The sequence below is a fragment of the Neolamprologus multifasciatus genome, chromosome 23 (assembly GCF_963576455.1).
Source record: "Neolamprologus multifasciatus chromosome 23, fNeoMul1.2, whole genome shotgun sequence".
In the NCBI taxonomy this organism is placed as follows: Eukaryota; Metazoa; Chordata; class Actinopteri; order Cichliformes; family Cichlidae; genus Neolamprologus; species Neolamprologus multifasciatus.
Window position 1 is genome coordinate 2,611,880 of NC_140460.1, and position 25,542 is coordinate 2,637,421.

A 25,542-nucleotide genomic window follows, 5' to 3' on the forward strand; every position below is an offset into this window, starting at 1 on the left:
TCCACCAGTGTGAGAGTGAATGAATAGTGGCATTGTAAAGCCTTGAAAAGCGCTATATAAATGCAATCCATTATTATTATTATCTATTTCTCATGTGTGCTTTGCTCTGTAAACTGTAAAATGTTTCATTGTATTCATGAAATAAACCAGAATTTCAAATATCTGAATCTTTTACGTTTTTTCTGCTTTTGTTCACTCCAAGTTTGACAAAACCCACAGCTCACTAACTATGTGGAGCAATCTCAGTGTATTTAGCTGCTTTTTCCCTAAACACAATCAGTTGGCTGAGAGAAATGCCTGTAGTCATCCACATTGGTCATTGTGAATGTTGAAGGACATTTGTTGCATAGACACATTACACTAGCGTTTCCTGCACTTAATCCAACACTGCTATGTTCTATTTAAATCCAGATTCCTTTTATAGTTTGCAGTGAAATTTGTTAAACCATTGTTTAATGGGACAGAAGTACAAGTCACTCTTTACTAACACACTGTAGATAAGTTTATTGCTGAACGACACAGCTAGCAGTCTCACACACTCTTTAGGTTTTTGAAGTTTTGTGTGTGATGGTTTAGCCTCTCACACCTTACCCCTTTCTCCCAGTATCACAACAGTATGACTCCCAAAGTATGACTCAGTAAACAAACAAGGACTCTAAACTCAGAACAGAAAGATACAGTTGGAAGATTAGTGATTGCTTTTATGATGCGTAGTAAACTAGACCCTCTTCTTCTCTGTATTTATGTTGTTTGTGTGCGTGCATGTGTGTGTGTGTGAATGCCTTAGAAGTCAAAGTATACATTAGCCATACTTACAAAAACATTTTTAATTTCATTTAGAACTGAGATTCTAAGTTGTAAGCAGAAATCTTATGCTCAACCAGGAGTATGTTTCCCCACTTTCATAATGCTGAGGCATCAAATCCATGATCCAACAGATGGTTTGTCACACGTGGGCGAGAAGGGCAAGCCGCCCCTCACTTACACAACCTCACACACTATCGATTTTTAAAGCTCTTGTGTACAACGGTTTAGCTACAGATATAACTTCTACTTTTGATAAAGATCACTCCCTCTGCATATTTCTTAAGAAATGAAGCGTCTTTACTGGGATATTTATTGTCAAACTATGCGATTTTCCAAATGTGTGTGGAGTAAAATGTTGTGACCAAGAATCATTCAGGATTAACAACACAGTCTGTCTTATAGTTCCCATACTTTACCGCTACTTTTACAAACACGTGCTTCTTCATATCGGTTTAATTGGTTTTTTATGAAACTGATTTTCAATAGTACAACCAACGTCTAACTTTTCCTTGCTCCCCAGTATAAATGCAAGAATTTTGCAGACTTTATTGAAACTGTCACAATTTAACACTCAATGCCATAAACAGAGTTGATCCATGTTTCTATGGACAGTGTTTCATACATCAACAGCTCTGAAAATCACTTTTAAAGTAATGTAGAACATGATTTCTCTCACTCTCAGCGTCTCTAAAAAACCCAGCAAACTGGCAATCACCTCTAAACAAGGGGGTTAGTTTATAGGCTTTTTGTTTGTTTGTTTGTTTGTTTTGTTTATCAGCTGCAACACCATGTAATGCATGGATGTTAGACTCTTTCACCAGACCATGTTGCTAGCCCAACCACCAGGCTCAGAGTCTCTGAACTCTAACCCTGGCTGCCAAATGTGCCTCTGACCCTCTTGTGCCTTTTCACCACCAGACTAAGTTTGTAGTTTCACCTACTAATATTCTTTTATTACAGGACAATATTCAGCTAGGTTACTACTTTGACTTTCTTACTTTGAGCACATTTCTGAGCCCATACATTATCAAACTTTTACTTGAGTATTTCTGACACTAGCAGCGATACTTCTACTTAAGTAAAAAAAAAAAAAAGCCTGCACTATTGGTATAAAGCTGTCTGTAATTCTTTAACAGTTCATGCAACAATTATAAATTAAACCTGCACCACAGCTAACTCTTTTTAATAACCAATAACAGGTGTATTTCTTAGATGTACTGATACAGCCAAAACACTCTGCTTGTATAATGCCATATTCTCTCCCTTGTCTCACAACAGGGTGATTCCCAAAGTACGACTCAATAAACAGAGACTCTAAAACCAGAACAGAAAGATAAAGTTGGAAGGTCAAAGATTAAGGTTTGTGTTTTTATAGCACAAAGTAAACTGTCCCCTTGTCTTCTAGGCCTTGGCGTGCGTACCTTAGAAGTCAGATTATACATTAGTCATACTTCCAAAAACATTTTGAATTCCATTTATAACTGAGATGTCAAGCTGATATCAGACATCTTGTGCTCACCAGGAGTATGTATCCCCAACTTCAAAACCTTAAGGTGTCAAATTCACAAACCCAACATGGGATCATTCAACACAAACATTGAAACATATGCTGTTGGGTAAATATCATGGTATGCTAACTAGATTTAAAAATAAACTGGGTTGCACCAGCTGACCTCAAAACCTCAAAGATTAGTATCTATAAGTTGCTGCACATTCAGGACACAGATGTTGCAACACAGATTGCTCATTGCCATTGATTAACTAAAATACACACACACATATAGTTTCTGTTTTACATGTTAGTGAGCTTATTTTTTTAAACATAAAATACATAAAACTAATGTTACAGACAGCTTAGAGCAAAGAGATATAGGTGTGTTTTGTGCAGATTATTTTCGATACCTATTGTTTAATGTTAATTTTCAACATTTTTAAACTTGTGCTAGCACTGTCTCTTTGCCTAATATTGACATGCTTCCAGTTTTCAAGCTTTTAGTGCCTTTTCATGCTTTATTACATGAAATTGATGGTGTTAGGGAGAAATATTTTCATGTATGGTTAAGATGTCCTTTTATACTTCTATATTTTTTGTATTGCAGGGATAAAGGAAAGTGGAATCAGCCATTCCACAACTTGTTGTTGCCAAAAGATGTATAAAGTTCAGGGCCTGTGTTTGTATATGAACAACACAGTTTCATACAGGAGAAACCTTCTTGGCCCTGGGTGTGATAACATAGTGTTCTCTGCAATAAGAAAGAGACTTTATTGTGTCGGTTAAAGCTGATATCAGCATGACAATAAAACATCCCTGATAACAACTGAGGTAAGGTGTTTTCTCACATGCTAAGATAGTTTACTCTCTTTTGGAAGTTGACTGCTTGCAGACTGTAGTTTTCTGAACAGAAGAGATCCATGTATGTGCTGATTTTTGATCATCCAATTCTTTAATAAATACACCAAAAGATGAAGCGTTTTGACTGCTGGTTCCTAAAAGTGGATAAATGATCATGCTAACAATGGTGATAGCAAGACAATATAAAAGACCCGCCTTTAAAATATAAGAACAAAAAACATAAATGCATAATTTTGCCAGTTAACTTTTATTTAACCTTTAGCAAAAAGCCAAAAAAAGTGTCTAGATTAAGAATTCTCCACCATTTATGACATGATTAGCTTATTATTACAGAATGTAGTCAAATTAACTTGTTTCCTCTGAAGTCTGCAGCCTCTCCTGTGAGACTGAGAAAGAAAGCAGCTTTACTTCTTGTTTTCTTTGACCAGTTGTTCCACTTCCTTCATGAAGCGCAGGCAGAGCTCATCCTGCCACGGCAGAGCAACACACTGAACCGCCACAGGTAGACCCTCGCCACCAGTCACTGCCTGAACACGAAACACACTCCTGTCACTTAATGCTCAGCAGCTGAACGCACCACAGTCTCCTTCATCCACCTACTGTAACAAAAAACCCCTCTATAAATATTGAAGTAATAATATTATTTTTACTTCAACATGCACAGATGAGTAATAGGGAACATCAAACGAGTGCTTACACCTCTAATAAAGTCTCACATGTGTCAGCTTTTTTTATACAAATATAAAAATAGGGATATGTACTGATAAGTGATCAGAATTATAACATTTCTGGATATCTGAGTTAAAACTGAATCGACTGGAGTCAAAATCAATACGCAGCACTAATTTTATGGAGAAATACGAATGTAATGTAATGAGTTGTGTAACAAATTGGCTTCACCTGGGAATAATTAAGTAATGTACTGGATGGCCTGGCCTGACACAACGTGTTAGTAAATCTGGCTCTATGTTCTCACTCAGTCTTATCTCACTGGTACATGTTGTGTAGAGACCGTGCCAGCAGCTTAGAGGGACCATTGTTCCAATTCATACTTGGTAATCTGTATCTTTTTAAACACATCTTCGCTTAGTTTTCCAAATAAACTGACCAGTGGACAAAAGTTTCACTTCCAGACACACATGCAAAAGAGTTTCCACCTCTTAACCAGAGTCTTCTTACTGCACCCTTCTTTACAAAAATCTACTTTAAGCCTTTTTAATGTTAAAACCCAGTTTGTCCTGAGACAGTGTTAGTAAATCTGGCTCTATGTTTTCACTCAGTCTTATCTCACTGGTACATGTTGCCTACCTCTTTGAAGAGTTTGTCCCACATGTCCTGATAACAGCCCTTATAGTGCTTGAGTTCCTCCTCATCCTTTGCGGTCACTGTGGAAACAGTGACTACACCCGCAGGAAAGTTTAGGAGATTGTAGAGTGACGTGTAGCTGCCAGCAGCTGAAAGCGTAGAAAACAAAAATAAAGAAACATAAACACCATTCTTAGCCTTTAAAAATGTTGTTAAATGTTGATGTTTAAAGTGTTCACATTTTAAACATCTTTAAAGTCCTTAGATTACAGTGTTTTAAAAACAAAGTCATAGATACAAAAACTAAGTTGTCTGTCATACTGAGTGAATCATACTTGAAATTTTGCCACAGTATAAGAAGTTGTAGGCTGGTCCAGTCACAGGACACAGCAGCACATCAATGTTGCAGCTCCTCCAATGTGCTATTGTCTCATGAATGTAATCCTAAAGAAAACACAGGAGATCTCAATTTCATCTTCGTACTTTCATATGTGACCATGCATCATCAGCTGACAGTACCTCAACAGCAGCATGTTGCTTCCACAGCTCTGGAACAGATCTAAAAATGAAGCAGAACGTTTGGATATAATTCCTAGCACATGGAAATGTAACAAAGAAACTGAGATTCAAGCACAAATGAATAATTTCAAGGATACTTTCTCACCCAACTCCACAAAGAGCACCAAAGTTGGCAGAAACACGAGGAAACTGCCAAAAGAAGAAGATTGGTTTGAAAATTAATCAAACCAATCTCTAAATTAATATGTTTCGGTCACAGAATTAGAGGACTCACCACGGGTTTGAGCAAGAATGAAATGGTTTTCTTCAACCACTTGGGAAAGCCGTAAGGAAAAACCTGAGGCTCCAGAGAAGGGTCCACAGGTCCCCCTTCCCTAAAATGAAAGAGATCATTGGCACAGGAGAAAACAGTCTGTTCAGAGACACTGAAATGAGAATTACTGTAATGGTTTCAAAAAGAACCACAACCCCATGTTGTTCATAAAGACAATGGCAGCATGGTGATGTTTAGTGGTTAGAACTAAAAAGAAACAAAATCTCTAAATGTTAGATGATTTAAGTTTAGAAAACAAATGGTAATAACTGACTTATTAAATGGAACAACTCACAGTTTTTGTAGCATGGTGGTAGCTCCATCTGCTAAAATACCCTTTATCAATAGTTCAGGGAAAATTTGATCCATCTTCAGTGGACAGTAAGGGACGAGCTAAAGACACAAATATCAACACTGAGGACCTATGACTCATATCACATACGTGGCTTGACAGTGATCATAGTGTGTGTGGTGACGTCTTACTGTGTGCCCTGCTTGCTCTAGCAGAGCTTTGACCTCTCTGACGCCTCGGGCCATGCTTGGAGATGGATGCGTGTAGCCATCGCTTTCAAAATAACCAATCCTTAGAGGTCTGGAGCTTCTGTATATCTAATGGTCAATTATTTTTACTTCCTCAGTCAATTAAACATAATCAGTTTGCAATGGTTAAGATTACAGCCTGTAAAGTTAGTTCTGTATCTCAGGAGATTAATAACAGGTGAGGTAAGAGTAATATAAAGTGAAGCATTAGGAAAAACTATGTATCTGCTTAATTTGTAGCTTTTAAACAAAAGAATAATCATTAACAGATTATATGAACCTCACAGTACAGGACACACCTCCATGTTAAAAGGTAATGGTGGAACAGTGGGGTCCAAAGAAAACATGTGGTCACAAAGAAGTGCCTGCATGCACAGAGCCAGGCTGTCCACATCTCTTGCCATGGGTCCAGGAGATGACGGCACTAGTTTCATACGAAATATAAAGCAGTGACTCAAATATTTGAGACAGTTTGTGTTGGTGAAATATTGCTATACAGTGGTTATGTAACTACATTTACTTTATATGTAAAGTAGATATGTTTCTTACCTGACTTTTGCCCTCGATAAATTGGACGAACTCCCTGTAAACTAATCATTACCCAAAAGTGTTAATAAAGCTTAACTCAGCAATGTATAATAAATTTATAAAAACTGACTGAATGAGACCCACCTGAGCCGACCTGCAGTTGGTTTGAAACCACAGATTCCACAGAAGGATGCAGGAATACGGATACTGCCAGCTATATCAGTGCCTATACCAAGCAGGGAGCCCCCTCCCCCGATGAGAGCCCCCTCCCCACCAGATGAACCTCCAGAGGTCTTCTGGGGGTTATGAGGGTTCACAGTCTGCCCGTAGATAGGATTCCTGCAGTCATAGCTGTCAACAGACAGTTAATGACTCGTTGCATATTATTTTCATTCATATTTTCATTATTTGCACATTTGGAATGGACAAAGGCAACTTAACACATGCACACAGTTTTAAATGTGCTGTAGATTTTTATGTGAGTAACTGATAAAAGATGTACTTTAAAAGAGCTTGAGGCAAGTTGGTTTTCACAAAGGGAATAGCTCCTTGTTTCTTCAGGACTTGAACAAGCACGCTGTCCTTTTCAGCGGGCTGGTCCAGGTTAATGACCACACCACAAGAACAGTCATGATTCTAGTGTTGGAAAAAACAAAGATGATAATGTTACATCAAATACCTGAGCTATGATGCTCGCGAATACTGTACCATACTTATAAATGCTGATGGGAAATACTTCAATACTCCCAATCCCCAGAGGGGCCACGGTCACCCCGTGGCTCAGGGGGTTGGGAAGCGCATCTGTAACCGGAAGGTCGCCGGTTCGATCCCCCAGGACATCTGTGGCTACAACTGTAACTTGCCTCCACCAGTGTGTGAATGTGAGAGTGAATGAATAGTGGCATCGTAAAGTGCTTTGGGTACCTTGAAAAGCGCTATATAAAGCCAATCCATATTATTAACTGAAATTTGCATTGCGTAACCTTTGTAATACCTTAAATGCAATATTTTCTTTGATGCTAACTGGAACTCCGTACAAGAGACCATCCTTGTTGGAGCCAACAGTTGTCAGCTGGTCCAAACTCTCCAGCAAAACTTCAGTGCAGCAGTTCAGCTTTTTGTTTACAGCCAGAGTCTGTTAAAAAGGAAACATCATCATCTCCATCACCTTTGTAAAATATTAAACTCTTGTTGGAAACACAAACATTACTTGACACATCAGTCTGTGTTGCTTATACGAATATTATTATCCAGTGAGTCTAAACTTTAACTGTAATAAGACACAATTATGTGTAAAAAGAACTAAAAAGCAGTGAATTATAAGCAGGGGCGGATCTATAAGGGTGGCATGGGGTGGCAAGTGCCACCCTAAAATGATCCCTTGTCACCCCAAGTGCCACCCCAGTTTTGCATATGACAGTGTTGTTCATTAAGTAGCAAGCGATGCTTATGATTGTGTCAGAGCACATTTTGAACAACACCATGGGAATTTCAGATTTTACACAGGTGGGTGGATGTTACACTCTGTAAATGGAAGGAAGGTGAGTGTTATTAACCCTCTGTGGTCCACGGACACGCTGCACCTCCAAATCACATGACTGATGTAAGCTGACATAGCAACAAGCTGCAGCCACGCTGAGTCTCTATTTCAGCCCACATTGAAAGTTCGGACTTCAAAGATTTTTCATTTTAATTACAGGCCAGTAAATCCAGATTTATGATAATATATATAAGCCACGCTTTTTTCTAAATACTGTCATCACGTTTTTGTGTGTGTGTGTTTTAAGCGTTTTCTAAGGACAGCGCGAAAACAGTAAAGAAAAGAAGAAAAGCCGCCTCTTTCCTATCGATGGAAAAATGTACCATGTCGACCAATTTAAAAAAAAGTCAACATGTGGGATTTGGTTGTTTAGGAAGAGGGAAAAGTTTGGGGAGTGACGGTAACGGCAGCGAGACAGAGCGAGAGAGAGTTTTTAGATGTGGGAGATTTGTGACGTTTAGTGTGGAGTGTATACTTACTGTGTTGTGTAGTCATTTTGTTTTGTGTGTCAGTGAGGGCACTAACGAATGTTACAAAGGCACATTTGCAACGTAAAAACTGTCACTAAGTAGAAAACCAGCGGAGTGATACACCTCCTGTTGTCAGGCCTGCAGGTTTATCCCTGTGCTGTTCTGTCTTTTGGTGGACAAACTTTTTTTTTTGTACTGGCACACATCATTTGTGGGGCATCTTATTGCAACACCTGATTGTTCTCTCACTTTAGTTTTAGTAATACTTTTAAATGGTTGTAGAAAATGAAAAAAATAACAGCAGGTGTACTGGCTGCATTTTTAGATAAATAGTTGTATATGTTTACAAAATGTACAATTTATATTTGTTTTTCAAGTTATAAAAATTTACTCAACGTGTCTGTGGGTTTTTTTTTTACAGTAAAAAACACTACTAGGATTTTAAGTTCTTTGTGTGATTTCAGATCAGTAATACTAATGCAGTATGTCAGTGAAAAAACAACTAAATTCAGTTTAGCTGAAAAGAATGACACCCAACAAGGCAAGGGGGAAAAAATTAAATGAAACAATTTGAGGGTGAAATACAAACGTAAACTCAAAAGGAGTCAAAAATCGCCGGTTGTATTTCAGACCTCAGTGGGTTAATCCAACAAATCATGAAAAATTAGGTTTACATTTTTGTTCATGACAGTGCAGATTTCTGACATTTTGTGTAATTTAAGCTGTAACAATGTGACTGTTTTCTAACAAAAAACAGTGAAACTTAAGTTAGACTTGTGTTTGTAAACGAACCACCCCATGTCGTGTAGCTTTCTGGATTTTATACTTATTGGGCTACATATTTATTTATTATACAGGCTATACAGTACATAAGATCAAAACTCACATGTTTTATGTAACTAAAGTGTGTAATTATGTGGGCTACAGACAATAATTAAGTTATAGACTATATTTATATGAAAAACGTGTAAACTTACTGCATTTGAATCATTTTAACCATATGTAACCACCTGCATGTGTGTTTGGGGGGGGGAAGAAAGGCTTTGATTTTGCCACCCCATTTGATTTCTTTGCCACCCTCATGCCACCCTAAGAAAATTTCTCTAGATCCGCCCCTGGTTATAAGTAGGAGCAATGTCAAAAATAAATAACATTTGGATAAGCCTGACTAATGTAAATGATTACTTAGTGTTAAAATTAGCTTTGCTGTATTTTATCTATTATGAAAGGTTTGTGTCATGCTGGATATTGAACCTTTTCCATGTAAGAGTAAAACACATCCTCGGGGTGCAGGAAACCTTCGTTCAGCTGCTGTGTGAGCTCAGACAGGGAGAGCGTCAGGATCAAAGCAGAGTCAGTTGTCGGATGCTAGGAGACACAGACCCACACAGAATCATTATGTTATTATTATTTCTTTTAAAGGCTGCAACAAAGAGATGCAACCACATCCATGTACAGATTCAGGATTCTTCCTTCCACTTTTTTTTTTTTTACAAACTTTCTCAAACACAGCAATGAGTTCACTGCACTTAAACGGTTTGCACAGTCCTAACTTTCATTTCCATGCTCAAGCATGGAGACATTACAAAGTGCCAGTATTTTGGTATTTAATGACTACACCTCTGCCAGGTTAAACTAAAAGCAGATCATTAGCTGAGATTTCTCAATAAAGACAAAGTAGAAAAACCCCCAAACCTCTGAACTCTCACCGAGTGTTTGTACCAGAGCACCGCCTGCTCTGCGCGCTGCAAGCTCTCGTCTCTCCTGTTTCTGGCTGTCTTGATTTTTTCCTCTGCCTGTCGGAGGCTGTTGGACTTTTTCACCCGCACAAGCAGGTATCCCACAATGCAGGCAACACCAGTGAGTAGAGCCGCTGTCCAGTTGTCCATCTTCACTCTCTTAATAAACAGTTCACTGTTCTGCGTGGCTTTGTCTTTGCCCTGTGGCTGCAAAATGCAAAAATCCAAGTGGACCTAACAGTCAGATGTTTAAACACACGACAGGCTTGTCTTGTTTTAGGCGTGGCCGTGTTGTGCATGTGTAATGATAACAGCAAATACTTGTTTGCCTAGTATCATGTTTTATGTTGTTAATGTTCCTAGACTGTAGGGGGAGCTAGAGAGCCAGAGGGAGTTACCTCGGAGTAGACTGTGATGGCGAAGCTTTGTTTACATGTGAACCACAGTTCGATAAAATACCTTCTCTTCAAGTAATGGTGTCATTCATAAGAACCCACAACAACATAAAGAAAAAAGAAACTACCTTAGCTTCCCTAATCTACATGCACAGCAACATGGCCATTCATTTCAATAATAACCCACATTCTAAGATGTAAACTTTATTGTCATCTCCGCTACAGTCCAGTATATAGAGAGAGGAGACGACGAAGCTCCAGTTACATCAGTGCAAGTAAACAAACAATAAATATAAGAAGAGTAAGAAAATAAATATACACTTAGGACCAGGGGTAAAGGGATCAATAACAAATTTATATTTTAAATGATTTAAAGTCTCACACACAACCTGTGGAACGGGGAGGGAGACCTGCTGCTTCCAAATAGAGCACATTTCATTCATAATGTTGTAAAGCCCATTATGTATTCATGATTTGAATCCTGGGTTCAAAGCCATCAGGTGCTCAGTTTAGAAAAAAGAGAAAAGAAGAGGAGGAGAAATGAGCAAAAGATACAGGTAAGCAGATGTGTCATTGGATAATGGCAGATCATCCTGAAACAATCAGAATCAGAATACTTTATTAATCCCTAAGGAAATTATGTGAGTTACAGGTGCTCCAAGAAGAAATGGAAAAAATAGTAACAGTAACAGACTAAACTCCAAACAATATATTATGTTACAGATTTTAATATTAATTAGTCATTGTCAATTGTTGATTTGTCCTGTTCTCATTGTATGACGAATTGGCTGTTTGGTAGCTGTTTACTCTCTCTCTCTCTTCATATCTGTGTGTGTATGTTTCTCTTGTGAAATTCAGTATGGTTCCGACAAAAGTTCTATGTTAATGTACAATCCTGTGTGTGTGTGGTGGTGGGGGTGGGGGGTGGGGGGGGGGGGGTGGGTGGGGGCGCCAGAGGGAGTGTTCGCCCAGGGCGCCTAACAGGCTAGGACCGCCACTGACTGTCAACAACGACGCAACACAAGAAGAAAATCACTACAGCCCACCCGGTGCTGTACAAAAGAAAGTGCGAAAATGACCCACCACCTGAGGTCCCAGGGCCACTGGCAAGTCCTCCATTCACCGAAATAAAACACAGAAATATGTTAAAAGAATAAAAGGACACTGAGCGTCTGGCTCGCTACAGAGCATAAAAAACTAAAACCAACTTTAATAACTTTAATAAAAGAAATCACACACGCACACACACCATACTGGAAGGCTTACGCCCCACGAGTCAACTACAATTCGTGCTGGTAGTAATTGTCCAGGCCTCGATCACAAGCCGGTCTGGCTCTCCACAGGCTGAGATCGGCAACTGAGGCAGTTTAAAGTTCCCAGCACGACAGAGGCCTGGGTACAAGCAACAATCCAGAATAAAATAAAATAAAACCAGGCGAACCAGAAAAAGGTAAGCCTACAGGTTCACGACGAGAAAAGACAAGACAGCAGGCTCCACCGAGGAGGAGCCCTCACAACAGAAGCTGGGAAGGCGTTTCACTCTTCCGATTAAGGTCGGGCAGTTTGACACGGAGATGTGAAGGCAGCAATCAGGGGCGATTTTAGCCCAGTTTTGGAGGTGCTTCAGCACCCCCAAAATGAATCAAAGCACCCCCAAAGATGTCTTACTTTTTTTGAAAATATTTGCTGTTTGTGGGACACACTACTAAAGGTATAGAAAGCATACACTCTAAAAAGTAATTCATCAGGCCTTTTACCACCACTTGATTAAATCCATGGCTGCAACATAAAAATTCAAATTTATTGATTAAGATAGACCTTCTAAGTTGCAAACTTTATTTTTTGGGGTTGTGTTGAACTAATAATGTTGGTAATTACATTAAATTAATTTTATATGTAATTTGAAATTAAATCCCAATGTTAGTGGGTTCAAAATAAAATTCAAGTTGTAATTACTTAAAGAAATTGAATAGATAACTTATTTTTTTCCACTGTAACTTCTGATTTCAAATTCCCTCCCCTACCGACTTAACTAGCCCGGGCAAATTCATACATGTTGCGTTGCATGGTGCAAGCTTTTGTAAAAGACATTTCAAGGTAAGTAACATTTCATTTACAAATAACAGTTCTACCAAAGCAAAGCATTTGTGCTAGTCACCTGTAGTGGATTTGTGTATGATGCTCATACAGATAAGGAAATACTTTGCACTACCACATGTAGCTAATGCTAGCCATTCTAAACTTTAGCACAGGAGAGGATAAGACTCATAAAATTTCATTTGGCAAAAGTCTTCAGCTAGAGAGTGCAACTGTGGCTAGGAAAAGCATGGTTAAAGTTTTGCTACACAGTGCAATCTAATTTCGATCATAGGCTGATTTTGTTTTTCTTTTTACCAAAATTAGAAGCCTTTAAACTGTGAATAGTTTTGTCAGAGGGATAACCTAGAGGCTTCTTTTTTCCGTCTGGCTCACCTATTTTATATCTTTATAAAACTTGCATGACCTATACGCAGTGTTGGGGAGTAACGGAATACATGTACCGCCGTTACGTATTTAAAATACAAAATATGAGTAACTGTATTCCGTTACAGTTACCGTTTAAAAAGGTGGTATTTAGAATACAGTTACTTTGTTGAAATAAATGGATTACACAGCGGTACTTCCCTGTTTCATATTGTGGCGGGTCAGGACTGTTTGGGTTTTGTTTGACAGCTACGTTCTGTTGTTCCAGGTGGCAGCGTTACGGTTGCCATGGTTACAGGGTGCCGCTCTCTCTCTGCGTGTTTCCTGGGTGAGAGAGGCCTTTTTGTTGTTGTGCTAAGCTAATAGGCAGAATGCTACAGGTATAGCTCTAAAGAATGTAGCATCATAGGCAGTGTAGTCCGTGCTGCAGGGAGAATGGACTGTCATACCCGTTATGTGTCTGTGAGCGAGGGAGGGAGAAAAAGGAAAAGTACGAGCTGCCATCGAGCAGAAACGGGAGCTGGAAGCATGTAAATATAATAATAACCACTGCAGCCAATAAGATGTCTACAGTGGAACGCCCAGTCAGTGTTGCCAACTTAGCGACTTTGTCGCTATATTTAGCGAGTTTTCAGACCCCCTAGCGACTTTTTTTCTAAAAAAAGTCGCTAAAAAAAGACGTGAAAGCGCATATCGCTTTTACTCTCAACAAGCAGCGGGTGCTGTAACGCAGTCAGTTCTTCTTTTACTCTTTTACTCTTATGCTGTTTTGTGGAACACAAGGTTTAAAACTACTTATAAACACACACACACAAAGTAACTCCACCAGAGTGCCTATTTTGGGTCACTTTTGCCGGTCCAAGCCTGGGTAAAGGAGCAGGGTTGGAATTGTGAGATTAAAAAAAAACAATAATTGCTAAAAGAAATTTAATTTGTAGTTCTAAATAAACTCTAAATGCATTTAGGACGTTTTTTACTCACTTTATGTCTCTTCCACGATGTTATTTCTCTCTCCAACAACATAGATTACAATTACATTAGCATGTCCAATTATGCAAATTAGGTGATGACGTCATTTAGCGACTTCTAGCGACTTTTAGGACAGCCAATAGCGATTTTCCTTACTGAGGAGTTGGCAACACTGCGCTCAGTTCATAAGTTGGTTCTACTGTTAGAAAGTTGTGAAAAGCAAGATGCACTAAAAAGTTAAAATGCAATGAAAATTTGTTGGTGCATATACAAAGGTATTATCATTGTTAAGTTACCTGTTTAGAAATTATTTGTGTTTTATTTTGTTTGTAACAGCACATAATTTGGTGGGAGTGTAACGGCGGATATGTAAAGCTAGCTCATATACACGTAATATAACGTTTATGCTTTTATTCTGGTAACTTCCCGTGTGACCGGAAGTGAACGATGTAACGGTAACCAACTTGATGTACAAAAAGACGGAAGAAAACGGAAAACTAATGCTAACGGAGAAAAGGGAGAGAAAAACATGGTTAAATTGTACAAAAACGAATGGTTCTAGCTACAGTCGACAGGGGAACAAGGTTTGTAATGTATATGATTTAATTTGAGCAATCTGAAATGCATAATATGTATGTATATAGTTTAATAGAAAACGGTTAGACCAGTGTAATGAGCAGTTAAAATGGTGTTACATAAATAACATGGTAATTGTTTTATTTGTTTGTCTAGCTCTTACGTTGGTTCGTTGTTTGACACACGGCAAGGAATAATAAAGGTCATTCAACAACCATCAGTTCTGGCCTTCTCAGTTCGACTGGATGCTACAGTAAGAGCTTGACTGCCGCCATTTTGCTACACCACGAGGGCTCGAGGTTTAACGGCAATTCCCACAACGTCCAGCAGATGGCAGAAGCAGGTCAGAGAATAAAACGGTGAAAGGCATAAGGAAAATAAAGTTAAAATGGAGGATTCAGAAGAAGACATTAATGAACAGTTTGCAAACAAAGAACAAATATTAAATGAGCCACAAGATAAAGCTCAAAGTGACTCCGCAATTCCAAGGCGTCCAGAAAGAGCCAAGGTGCCAACCGAAAAAATGCTAACTCATCAGAAAGAAGAGATAAAGAAAAAAGAAAAAAGACTATTAACTCTTTATGAACAATGGAAAATACGAGTGCGAGAAACAAGAGAAAGATTAAGGTTGGACATTTCAGAGAAAGAAATGGCAGATCTTGCAGATGATGTAGAGCAAAGAAAAGATGAACTGCTAAAGTTGTACACTGAAATGAGAAGTCACATTGCACCTTCATCAGACATACGAAGAAAAACCGATGCATGTGAAGCAGTTACTCACGACATCGTGAAAGTCATCCTGGAAAGAATAAGCGGAGTAGATGGAGATTTTGATGGAGAATATGAAAGGAAAAGATAAAGGCTCCAGAAGAGGAGCATAAGAAACAAATGGCAGTTCAAACATCAGAGTTGGAACGCCTGAAAGCCGAAAGGGAGGTGGAAGCCGCTCACGCCAGGTTGGACGCCTACAACAGAGAGTTATCACAACTTGATGATGCATATTCAGTTAAGATGGAAAAGGTGAACCTAGAGCACACACCCAAACACACTGTACCATCATACTCCATACCGGCGCCAACAGCCCCTCCTAGTGTCAGCCAGCTTGCACAGGCAGTACAAGACAGCATAAGAATAAATAGACTCCCCACGCCAGAACCAACGATGTTTAGTGGTGAGCCAATAAAATTTATTGAATGGAAATCCACTTTCATGTCACTTATTGAACAAACTGGCATGTCAGCAGCAGATAAACTGTACTATCTAAAAAGGTATGTAACTGGCTCAGCTCGCAAGTGCCTTGAAGGGACTTTCTTCAGAAATGATGAAGAAGCGTATAACGACGCTTGGGCAAAGTTAAACCAAAGGTACGGCCAGCCATTCGTGCTACAAAGGGCATTTAGAGAGAAGTTATTTAGTTGGCCTAAAATACAGTCGAGAGATGCTGATGGTCTAAGGAACTTTGCTGATTTTGTGAATGCATGCACACTTGCTATGCCTCACGTGAAAGGACTGCAAATACTCAATGACTGTGAAGAAAATCAGAAACTGTTGCATAAACTGCCAGACTGGATAAACACAAGATGGAACAGGCATGTAACAAAGACACTCATGGGTGGTGGTGAATTCCCCAGCTTCAGTGAATTTGCCTCCTTTCTCTCGCTTGAAGCAGAAGTAGCATGCAATCCAGTCACTTCCATACATGCACTTTGCTCCACGGAAACAAATGATGACAAAAGAAACACAAGAGAAGAAACAAGGCAAGTGTATTCAACATTAACACAACTGAACAAGATGCAAAGACTAAAATATACAACAGTTCTTCATGCACACTGTGCCAAGAGTCGCATCCACTTATAAAGTGCCCAAACTTTCTGCAAATGACCCTGGAAATGAAAAAGAAACATGTAAAGGATAATAAACATTGTTATGGTTGTTTAAGGCAAGGTCATGGTGCTAAGGACTGCAAACAGCGCCTCACTTGTGAAACCTGCTCTAAGAGACACCCGACCTGTCTTCACGATGAGAACTACAGCATTAGTCTGCAAAGAGAAAAGCAAGCTCAAGTGAGTATAGACAACGCAACACAAGGGAACTCACCTGAAAGTGCAACAGCCATGGCGTTAAATGTCGCTAGAGCAGAACACACAGTCAGCACCTCCATGATAGTCCCAGTATGGGTCTCAACGGCTGCTAATCCACAAAGGGAAAAACTAGTCTATGCGCTACTAGACACACAGAGTGACACTGTTTTTATAGATCAGGATGTAACACAGAAACTGCAAGCAAATGTGTGCCCTGTAAAACTCAGACTAACCACAATGATGGGTAAAAACGCAGTAGTAAGCAGCGGAAAGGTGTGTGATCTTCTAGTGAGGTTACAATTCAGCAACAGTGCTAAGGCTCCCAACTGCTTACACAAAGGACTACATACCTGCAAATAGAGAACACATACCAACATGTGACACAGCAAAACTGTGGAGCCATTTGTCGTCCATTGTAGACGAGATCCCACCGCTCCTCAGTTGTGAGGTGAGTCTCCTGATTGGTTATACTTGTCCCCAAGCTCTGGCGCCCAGACAAGTACTCTTAGGTAAAGACAATGAGCCATATGCCATCCATACTGATTTAGGATGGAGCATAGTTGGCAACTCAGTGCCATGCAATGCATCAGAGACAACAAGGAGTCTCTGTCACAGAATAACTGTTAAAGAAATGCCTCCATGTACTCCCGCAGATGCAATACGTGCACTAGAAAAGGACTTCAAAGAAAACGAAATAAACAAAAAGATGGTGTCTCAAGACGACCTTAGGTTTCTTGAGAAACTTGAACAAGGCATAACACAAACAGAAAAGGGACATTATGAAATACCATTGCCATTTAAAGAAAGGCTACAAATGCGTGATGAAAAATACAAAAGAGACTATGTCACATACATGAATGACATTATACAAAGGGGTGATGCCGAAGAGACTGATGATAATGGACCTGAAGGCAAGACACAAAACAATACTACACCACAGCAATGGTTCTATGTACCGACGAGTGAAAACCCCGCTGACATAACATCAAGGAGCACATCAGTAGCGGAACTGCTATCATCAAACTGGCTGACAAGCCCTCAGTTCTTATGGGAAAAGAAGTTAAATCTTCCAACTAAAGAGTCTATTGAACTTTTGGTGGGAGATCCAGAGGCGAGAAAAGTGCAAACACTCAACAGCCAAACTACAGAACACAGAAGTCTCTGTGACCGTCTCACAAGGTTCTCATCCTGGTCACGCGCTGTCAGTGCCATAGCACGTCTCAAACGTTTCCTACTCAGAGACAAATCAAAGTCACTCAGCACAGTAACTGAAAGACAAAACGCTGAAATGGTGATTATCAAAAACTTACAAGGACTAACATTTTCAGATGAGATAAAGACATTAAGCAAAGGAAAGGCACTACATGAGAGCAACAAAATGTACAACTTGGATCCTTTCTTGGATGAAGACAATGTGCTCAAGGTGGGAGGAAGGCTACAACACTCATCGCTTCCTAACACATTCAAACACCCAACTTTCATTCCAAGGGACCATCATATTACAAAACTCATAATCGCTCACTGTCACAAAAGAATAAATCATCAAGGAAAGAGCTTCACAATGAACGAAATACGGTCCAGCGGTTATTGGATTCCTAAGCTAAGTCAAACAGTATCAGACTACATCCGTCAGTGTGTGACATGTCGGAGACTAAGGAGAGCTGTGGAAGGACAAAAAATGAAAGATCTCCCCACAGAAAGAGTTGAACACTCTACGCCTTTCACATACTGTGGTATGGATGTTTTCGGCCCGTTCCTAACCAAACAAGCAAGAAGACAAAACAAAAGCCACAATCCCAATGGAGACTTGGTAGAGTTGTGGACACCATAACAGATGAAGACGGACTTGTGAGAAAGGTCAAAATAACCTTTGCAGACAGTAACCTTAGTAAAAAGGGTGAACGTTTGCATAAGATGTCTACAGTGGAACGCCCAGTTCATAAGTTGGTTCTACTGTTAGAAAGTTGTGAAAAGCAAGATGCACGAAGTTAAAATGCAATGGAAATTTGTTGGTGCATATACAAAGGTATTATCATTGTTAAGTTACCTGTTTAGAAATTATTTGTGTTTTATTTTGTTTGTAACAGCAAATAATTTGGTGGGAGTGTAACGGCGGATATGTAAAGCTAGCTCATATACACGTAATATAACGTTTATGCTTTTATTTTGGTAACTTCCCGTGTGACCGGAAGTGAACGATGTAACGGTAACCAACTTGACGTACAAAAAGACGGAAGAAAACGGAAAACTAATGCTAACGGAGAAAAGGGAGAGAAAAACATGGTTAAATTGTACAAAAACGAATGGTTCTAGCTACAGTCGACAGGGGAACAAGGTTTGTAATGTATATGATTTAATTTGAGCAATCTGAAATGCAAAATATGTATTATATAGTTTAATAGAAAACGGTTAGACCAGCGTAATGAGCAGTTAAAATGGTGTTACATAAATAACATGGTAATTGTTTTATTTGTTTGTCTAGCTCTTACGTTGGTTCGTTGTCTGACACACGGCAAGAAATAATAAAGGTCATTCAACAACCATCAGTTCTGGCCTTCTCAGTTCGACTGGATGCTACAACCACTGCAGCCAAGAAGAGAGCCTGACGAGCCCAGTTGTAAGTAAGCTATTAAGACTGGACTGTACACCGTGTTCAGGTTTTCCTCCAAAAAACAATAAGTTCCGTTGGAGCAGCCTTTCAACGCCTCTCTCTGTCTCTGCTAGCAAAGTTGACCCAGACAACAAAGTAAAGCTAGTTTTCGGCTACGAGCCGACACAGAACCCACCGTATTAGCCAGAGGTCCCTTTACTATGGTTCGGAGCCGCGGACCTTCAGTAACAGTAATAAATCACAGCAATAGTACATTCATGTAGTTGTAAACAGCATGATAATATATTAAGTAATCCAAAGTATTCAGAATACGTTACTCTCATTGAGTAACGTAACGGAATACGTTACAGAATACATTTTGGGACATGTATTCTGTATTCTGTAATGGAATACATTTTAAAAGTAACCTTCCCAACACTGCCTATACGTAATATTACATTGTAAATGATTTTGGTTAGTATTGTGATACAGCTTAAAGTAAGTATAGGGCTTTGGAGTTGACGTCACGCCGCAAAGCATTGTGGGAGCACGGCGCCATGTTCGGGGTCTACGAATCAAAACAAACACACTGTGGTGGAACGACGATTACAAGATGCTTAAAAGCAGCTCCAAAGAAATGGACGGTATAGAGACCGATTGCATCCAGAGGCGAAGCGGCGGTACTTGCAGAAAATAGCGTGCATTGGAAATGTGGACCCATATGAAATACGGCCGTGGAGTAGAAACCCTGAAGACCAACCTCTACTGACGTAGCCTGACATATTTTCATACCTTATCTGTGGAGTCAGCGCGTACAAATCGTCATTCAAACAAAGGTAAGTCAGCTCGAGTACTGCGTGTGAAATGCGTTTGATTTCCCTGCAAACATTCACGTTAGTGCAGCATAAATTCATTCATGAGGGGAAATTACAGTGAGAACATGTGGAGGCTGTTAGAGGGATAACATAGTGAGTTCAGTGCATTGATGAGACATTGTCCTGAAGGATTTAGTTATTCTCTATGGTTAAAGAAATTGCAATGATTTATTCATATTTATTATAAATAATTCTAATTATACATCTTGCTTCCATATTTGTATCCTGTGTCACTAAAAATACATTTTATTTTAACTTTATACATTGATTAATGACCTGCAGCATCTCCTTATCATATTAAGTGATTCATAATTGTCACTTTATGCTTTCTCCATCTTTAAAGTGATGACATCCTTGCATTACATACTTTAGGTTCATTTTCTGCAGGCAGGTTTCTGACAGAGAACAGGCAGATTTACACTATAACCTGCGGCGTTCTATAGATGGACACATAAAGAAATGAAAAATTACATGTATGTGCTAACTTTCTAAACACTTTGTTACATTTATGATAAAGTAGATTAAACACATTTATGTCGGCCTGGGCTCATAGTTCTTGTCTTTAAATTAACTTTGTCTGTGTGTGTTTCAGGTCCTGCACTCTCAAAGACTGAATGAACCAGCATTGCAGCCATGGGTCACTGTGAGCATCACAGGGAAGGTTGAAGCCGCCCACTGCACCTGTAAGGCCGGAGTCGTGGAGACCTGCAGCCATGTCACTGCTCTTCTGTTTAATGTAGAAGCAACAGTGCGGATCATGGCACAAGGTTTTACAAGTGTTTACATGATATTACTTTAATTACTGTATCTTTTGAAAAAATACCGCTATTTATACAGCAAAAGACTTAGGAATGTTTAACAGGAGCAGGTTTCATTTTTCTCTGGTTTTATTAACACACTGTTCACCAAACGCAGCAAACCTTCACCATCTTATCCAGAAGGGTTACCTCTTCACCCTCACATGGAAAAAGTAATCTGATTGGCATGGTGGTTTGTTTGAAGCAGGTCCCTTGTGTAGCGCTGGAACCCAGTCATGATGTTTCATCCATTTCATAGGCTGGTTTGCTGCAATAATGCCAAATAATTAGCAACTCTATAAATAGAAGGTAGTTCTGCAAAATCACTCAGTAGGATGTTTGTTCTAATTTGCTATGACCTCAGAGCGCATCGAAAATAAAACTAATAGGCTATAAAGAGTGATATGAACATATTTAGAACTTACCGGAATGAAAATGTCTGGAGCACCAACAGATATTTGGAGATGGAAGAGAACTGGATATCAGCTGGTCTCACAGCTGCTATCCAGGCTACACGCCTTCGTTTGCTAACATCGATACATGAGCTGCCTCATGTTGCTTCCAGGTTGGGAAAGAATGAAAAGATAAACCATTTTCAAGCTTATTCTCTTGCCGGTCGTGCGATCGAACATTGCAGCCGACCACACAGCAAGAACGAACCGTGGCTGTTGTGTTTGCCTTCGCTCCTTCATCGCTTGCGCTTAGACCCCGAACATGGCGGATCAGGCCAAAATCCTTTCCACGCCCACCCCCATGACATCACGCTCCAAAGCCCTATTGTTCTTGATCCTAAGAGCTGTAGCTATCTTTGGTTTTTTTTGTTTGTTTTTTTTAAAAATCAGACTGTGTGAAATATTGTTAATGTCATTCCAATAGCATTATTCTGGCATAGGCTATGTGAATCTACTTAACATTAAGACTTTATGTAAGCAGTTAGTATAGTGTGATAATCTAGGGTCATTAGTGCTTTGTTAAGTTGGGACACATTTTTTACAAAATGGGCTGGGAGTGAACAATGTGTAAATTCGAAACTTCTGCAAAAACAGGGTTGCTAAAACGTTAGAGATTACACCACGGTTATGGTGGGGAAGTCTCCCTTGTCTTCACCAAGATTGTTTTTGTTCCCTCAAAACTTGGGGTAGCCTTAGATCACATCTATCCTCTTTAAATAATGTATTAGAGCATTCATCAATGCAATATAGCTAATAGTGTGCAAGGTTTAATTCTTCTGTTTGTGTGGTCTACAGATAAAGGAGGAGTTCAGGAGAATAACCACTGTAAGTGTAACCCATATCAACTACTCCCTGTCACATGACCCACGTCAGCTGATTTGAGGTCCCTCTCCTGATTGGCTCCTTCCAGTTGCGGCAACTCTGAAAACCGGCTGTGGAGGGATACTTCTGGGTTCGACTCCTGCTGTGGCTGTAAGCTTATGGCGTTAAGAACGGCGTTGGGAAAACAAAGCGTTTTCTTCCCTCAATTCATCTATAAACTTATTTCACCTCAGCGGTAAGTGTCCTTAATATCTACCAAAAACAACCTTTTGGTTGTCAGTAAGCAGTCGATCGTTTTCACGATTAAAAAAATGACTTTGTTCGGCGGCGTTCCCACCACGAGCAGAACTCCGGTTCAAAAACCGCTGTTTTTGAACCGCACTTTAATGGGCTTACTTTGAAACAAAGTGCGATTGAATGATTATTGGTATGTGTTGCCTTGAATTCGGCTATGCTGTCTGTTAGACAGTTGTTTTTCTTTATTGTTGTTTTTGTATTTGTTTGTAGCGAACGCTACTGGAATATATAGATTAAGCTACGTAGCCAAGATAATTAATAATTTAACTGTTGAACATTTGTGACTGATGATGATGATTCATGATTTGCATTGTTACATAGACTTGCAGAAAAATGTATTTGTTTAATTTGTTTACCAGTAAACAGGTCAGGTTTTTTGTTCCCCCTTTGATTGATCTTCTTCATATTGAAGTGGCGAGCCGGTAGGACCATTCTTTGTTTTTTTCCCCCCACTTTGCCGTCTTTGGATTACGCATGTGCAGATGTTTTCTTCTTCCTCTGTTCGTTTAATGGCAGTTTACTCCCCAGTGTATGAGGATACCGCCACCTGCTGACCGAGCGAATGAACCCTATTGTAAACTGAATTGGCGTCATTACAAACGTGTGTTAAATTTGATTTAGTGATAGTCGAGTGTGTTTATGCTTGTCTGTGTGGAGAAGATTGTTGGAATAGTGATGATGATGTCCGCTATCACTGTCAGTTGTCAGTATAAATACTTCATCTGGCTGATGAATCTTCACGTGACATATTGCAAAGTCTGTATTATTAACTCTGTAATTACGCGCCATTCTTCTTATTTTACGGTGCTGTTGTTCAATCGGGGAACGCTCTCTGTTGAGGAGAAAAGCGTGAATTTTTTGTATACGAATTATCCACTGTTTAAATGTCCCGGTAGTCGAAAAGGAGGCAGAGCTGTTGAGAAATGCTAGGAGCTAACTGGGCGCTAACCGCATCATTCAAATATATTGAATGTCACAATGTTGGCAAAGAGAGGAAGTGACGTAAGATTTGCGCATGCGGGGTACCAATTGGGTTTCCGGTACGGATCGGGTAGTGACACTGCCAGAGCGATGGTGGCTGAGACGCAGCGGAGCAGAGGTGGAATTGCCTGGCTTAAAACAGGACATATTAGCTGCATTTAACTTTCAGTTACTCTTTATATAGTTTGGTAGGAGTCAGACCATGTTTCTTTTTAACTGAAAAACATTACACCAGGTAACCTGCTGTGTTGAAAACGTGTTTTCCGACGATGTTTGCTCTGTAGTAAAATTAGCGATATTTGACTGCCCTGTTGATCTCATTGAAATGTATACAGCCTATTTAAAATCTAAAACTTAACATTGTCCGTAGCCTGCTGTTGTTACCACTGTCTTGTTTGAAATGTAATGAGAGAAACTGGTTATTTTGTCATATGTGCATGTGCCGATATTGAACCCAAGGTACTAACTAGCTAACTGACTGGATGCCCATTAACCTTATAACTCCTGTTGTGTGTGTGTGTGTGTGTGTGTGTGTGTGTATACAGATTGTCAGTCCAAAGAGGGGAACATGAGGACAAAGTACAAGATCAGGAAGTACCAGGTAAGAAAACAGACAGGGAGTACTAACAGGCAAAACAGGAACTGTTAAACTGGCAAAGAAAAAGAAAGACAAACAACTAATTTTACTCATACAATCTGGAAGTTGTGTTCTCCCTATATTAAAGCTGCTATACAGAATCTGCAAAACAAACTGGGTTGTCATCCCTGGCACTGCATTACCATATTGAGCTTCAGTCAGAGGAAGTCACGGTTGCCAAAGACTTTTTGAAGCTCAAGAGTGAGGCTGGTGCCATTCCAGATATGTTAACATTGTACAATCTCCTGGATAATCAGATCTTCCCCAAACTGAAAACTGTTATTCAGGTTGCCCTAACAAACCCAGTTAGCAGCTGTAGCTGTGAAAGGTCTTTTAGTGTCTTGAGTCAGCTCCATACCTGGCTGAGAAGGACCATGGGTCAAAGCAGACTCCAGCACCTGGCTGTGATGTCAGTTGATAAAGAGATGCGTGAGAGACTTGAACACCAAAATGTGATAGACAGATTTACCAACCTCAAGATGAGGCGACATAGGTTAAAAGAAAATAAAAAATCTGCAGAGCCATAGTAGTATCTGCAGTAAAGATCTTTTCATACATTGTATACATTGTACCAAAGGCCAAGGTGTCTCCATTTTCTAATAATATTTAAGTAAATCATAAGTAAACTTATGATTTAATAAAGAAATTTGCAGACTTGCACAGAGAGGGTAAAATTATGATGACTGATAATGGAGATGAAGACAACAGACGATGAGGACAGGGAGGAAGAGGGGTTTAAATGCACCAAGGAGACAGTCAGAGAGAACTCGGAACAACTGGAGACATTTAGGGATGCAGGGACTGACAGAGACGGGGAAGAAGTCTCATCGTGATGAGTAAAGTTTACCTTGCCTGGATGGGCAGCTCTCTGGGTGCTCAGCACCCCCAATACTCTGATCCTAGAATCGCCCCTGGCAGCAATCAAACCCTAAAACAACAGATAAATATAACCTTAGCCTCCGCTAATTGTGAATGCTAATAAAAGTAGTTTTAACGGCTTACCCCAGGACCGGAGGCGCTGGTGGAGATAACTCGAGCACCTCTCTCCGCAACGCCGGAATAAAACATAAACTGCCGCGCTGTAGCTTTCATATGATCTACTCGCTTGCTGATCAATCTGTTGTGGTGTGCCAGCATTGACTGCTGCTTTTTGCCAAACGGATGAGAGGAATAAACCATATAACTTTATATGGACTGGCGCCACCCTGCAATCAATATGCAGGTCGGTTACCAATTAACGTAGTGGCGCAGCCGAGAGGGAGCGAAGTAGAGCGCCCTAACCTAACCCTATTTAAACACACATGGCTTTAGCCTGTACAAATACAACTGACTTGACTTTAGTAAAATACATAAAACTAATGTTACAGACAGCTTAGAGCAAAGAGATATAGGTGTGTTTTGTGCAGATTATTTTCGATACCTATTGTTTAATGTTAATTTTCAACATTTTTAAACTTGTGCTAGCACTGTCTCTTTGCCTAATATTGACATGC

The 25,542-nt window shown here is 39.7% G+C and overlaps 1 protein-coding gene across 2 annotated transcripts; it reads right to left on the minus strand.

The window, feature by feature from the left end:
* Nucleotides 1–3,427: 3,427 nt before the first annotated feature.
* On the minus strand, nucleotides 3,428–25,222 carry LOC146490691 (vitamin D3 hydroxylase-associated protein-like). 2 transcript variants are annotated; one of them, XM_085150175.1, is made up of 17 exons: nucleotides 25,052–25,222; nucleotides 24,897–24,977; nucleotides 10,085–10,321; nucleotides 9,630–9,743; nucleotides 7,360–7,500; nucleotides 6,868–7,001; nucleotides 6,510–6,716; nucleotides 6,387–6,427; nucleotides 6,137–6,261; nucleotides 5,781–5,906; nucleotides 5,593–5,690; nucleotides 5,259–5,358; nucleotides 5,130–5,173; nucleotides 4,985–5,024; nucleotides 4,801–4,909; nucleotides 4,469–4,614; nucleotides 3,428–3,687 (listed from the first exon to the last, which is right to left on the minus strand). In XM_085150175.1, the coding sequence occupies exons 1-17, from the start codon at nucleotides 25,184–25,186 to the stop codon at nucleotides 3,565–3,567; spliced, it is 2,001 nt and encodes a 666-aa protein (XP_085006301.1). In that variant the 5' UTR covers nucleotides 25,187–25,222; the 3' UTR covers nucleotides 3,428–3,564. The 2 variants fall into 2 exon arrangements, with proteins under 2 accessions (XP_085006301.1, XP_085006302.1); XM_085150176.1 differs by lacking the exon at nucleotides 24,897–24,977.
* Nucleotides 25,223–25,542: the final 320 nt, after the last annotated feature.

Excerpts from the sequence above, each read along its gene's own strand:
- LOC146490691 (XM_085150175.1), bottom strand. The coding sequence starts at position 25,186 with ATGCTGGCACACCACAACAGATTGATCAGCAAGCGAGTAGATCATATG. Across the intron at positions 6,717-6,867 it reads TTGCCTCAAGCTCTTTTAAA|CTATGACTGCAGGAATCCTA; the intron begins GTACATCTTTTA and ends GTCTGTTGACAG. Across the intron at positions 5,907-6,136 it reads CATTACCTTTTAACATGGAG|ATATACAGAAGCTCCAGACC; the intron begins GTGTGTCCTGTA and ends ATTGACCATTAG.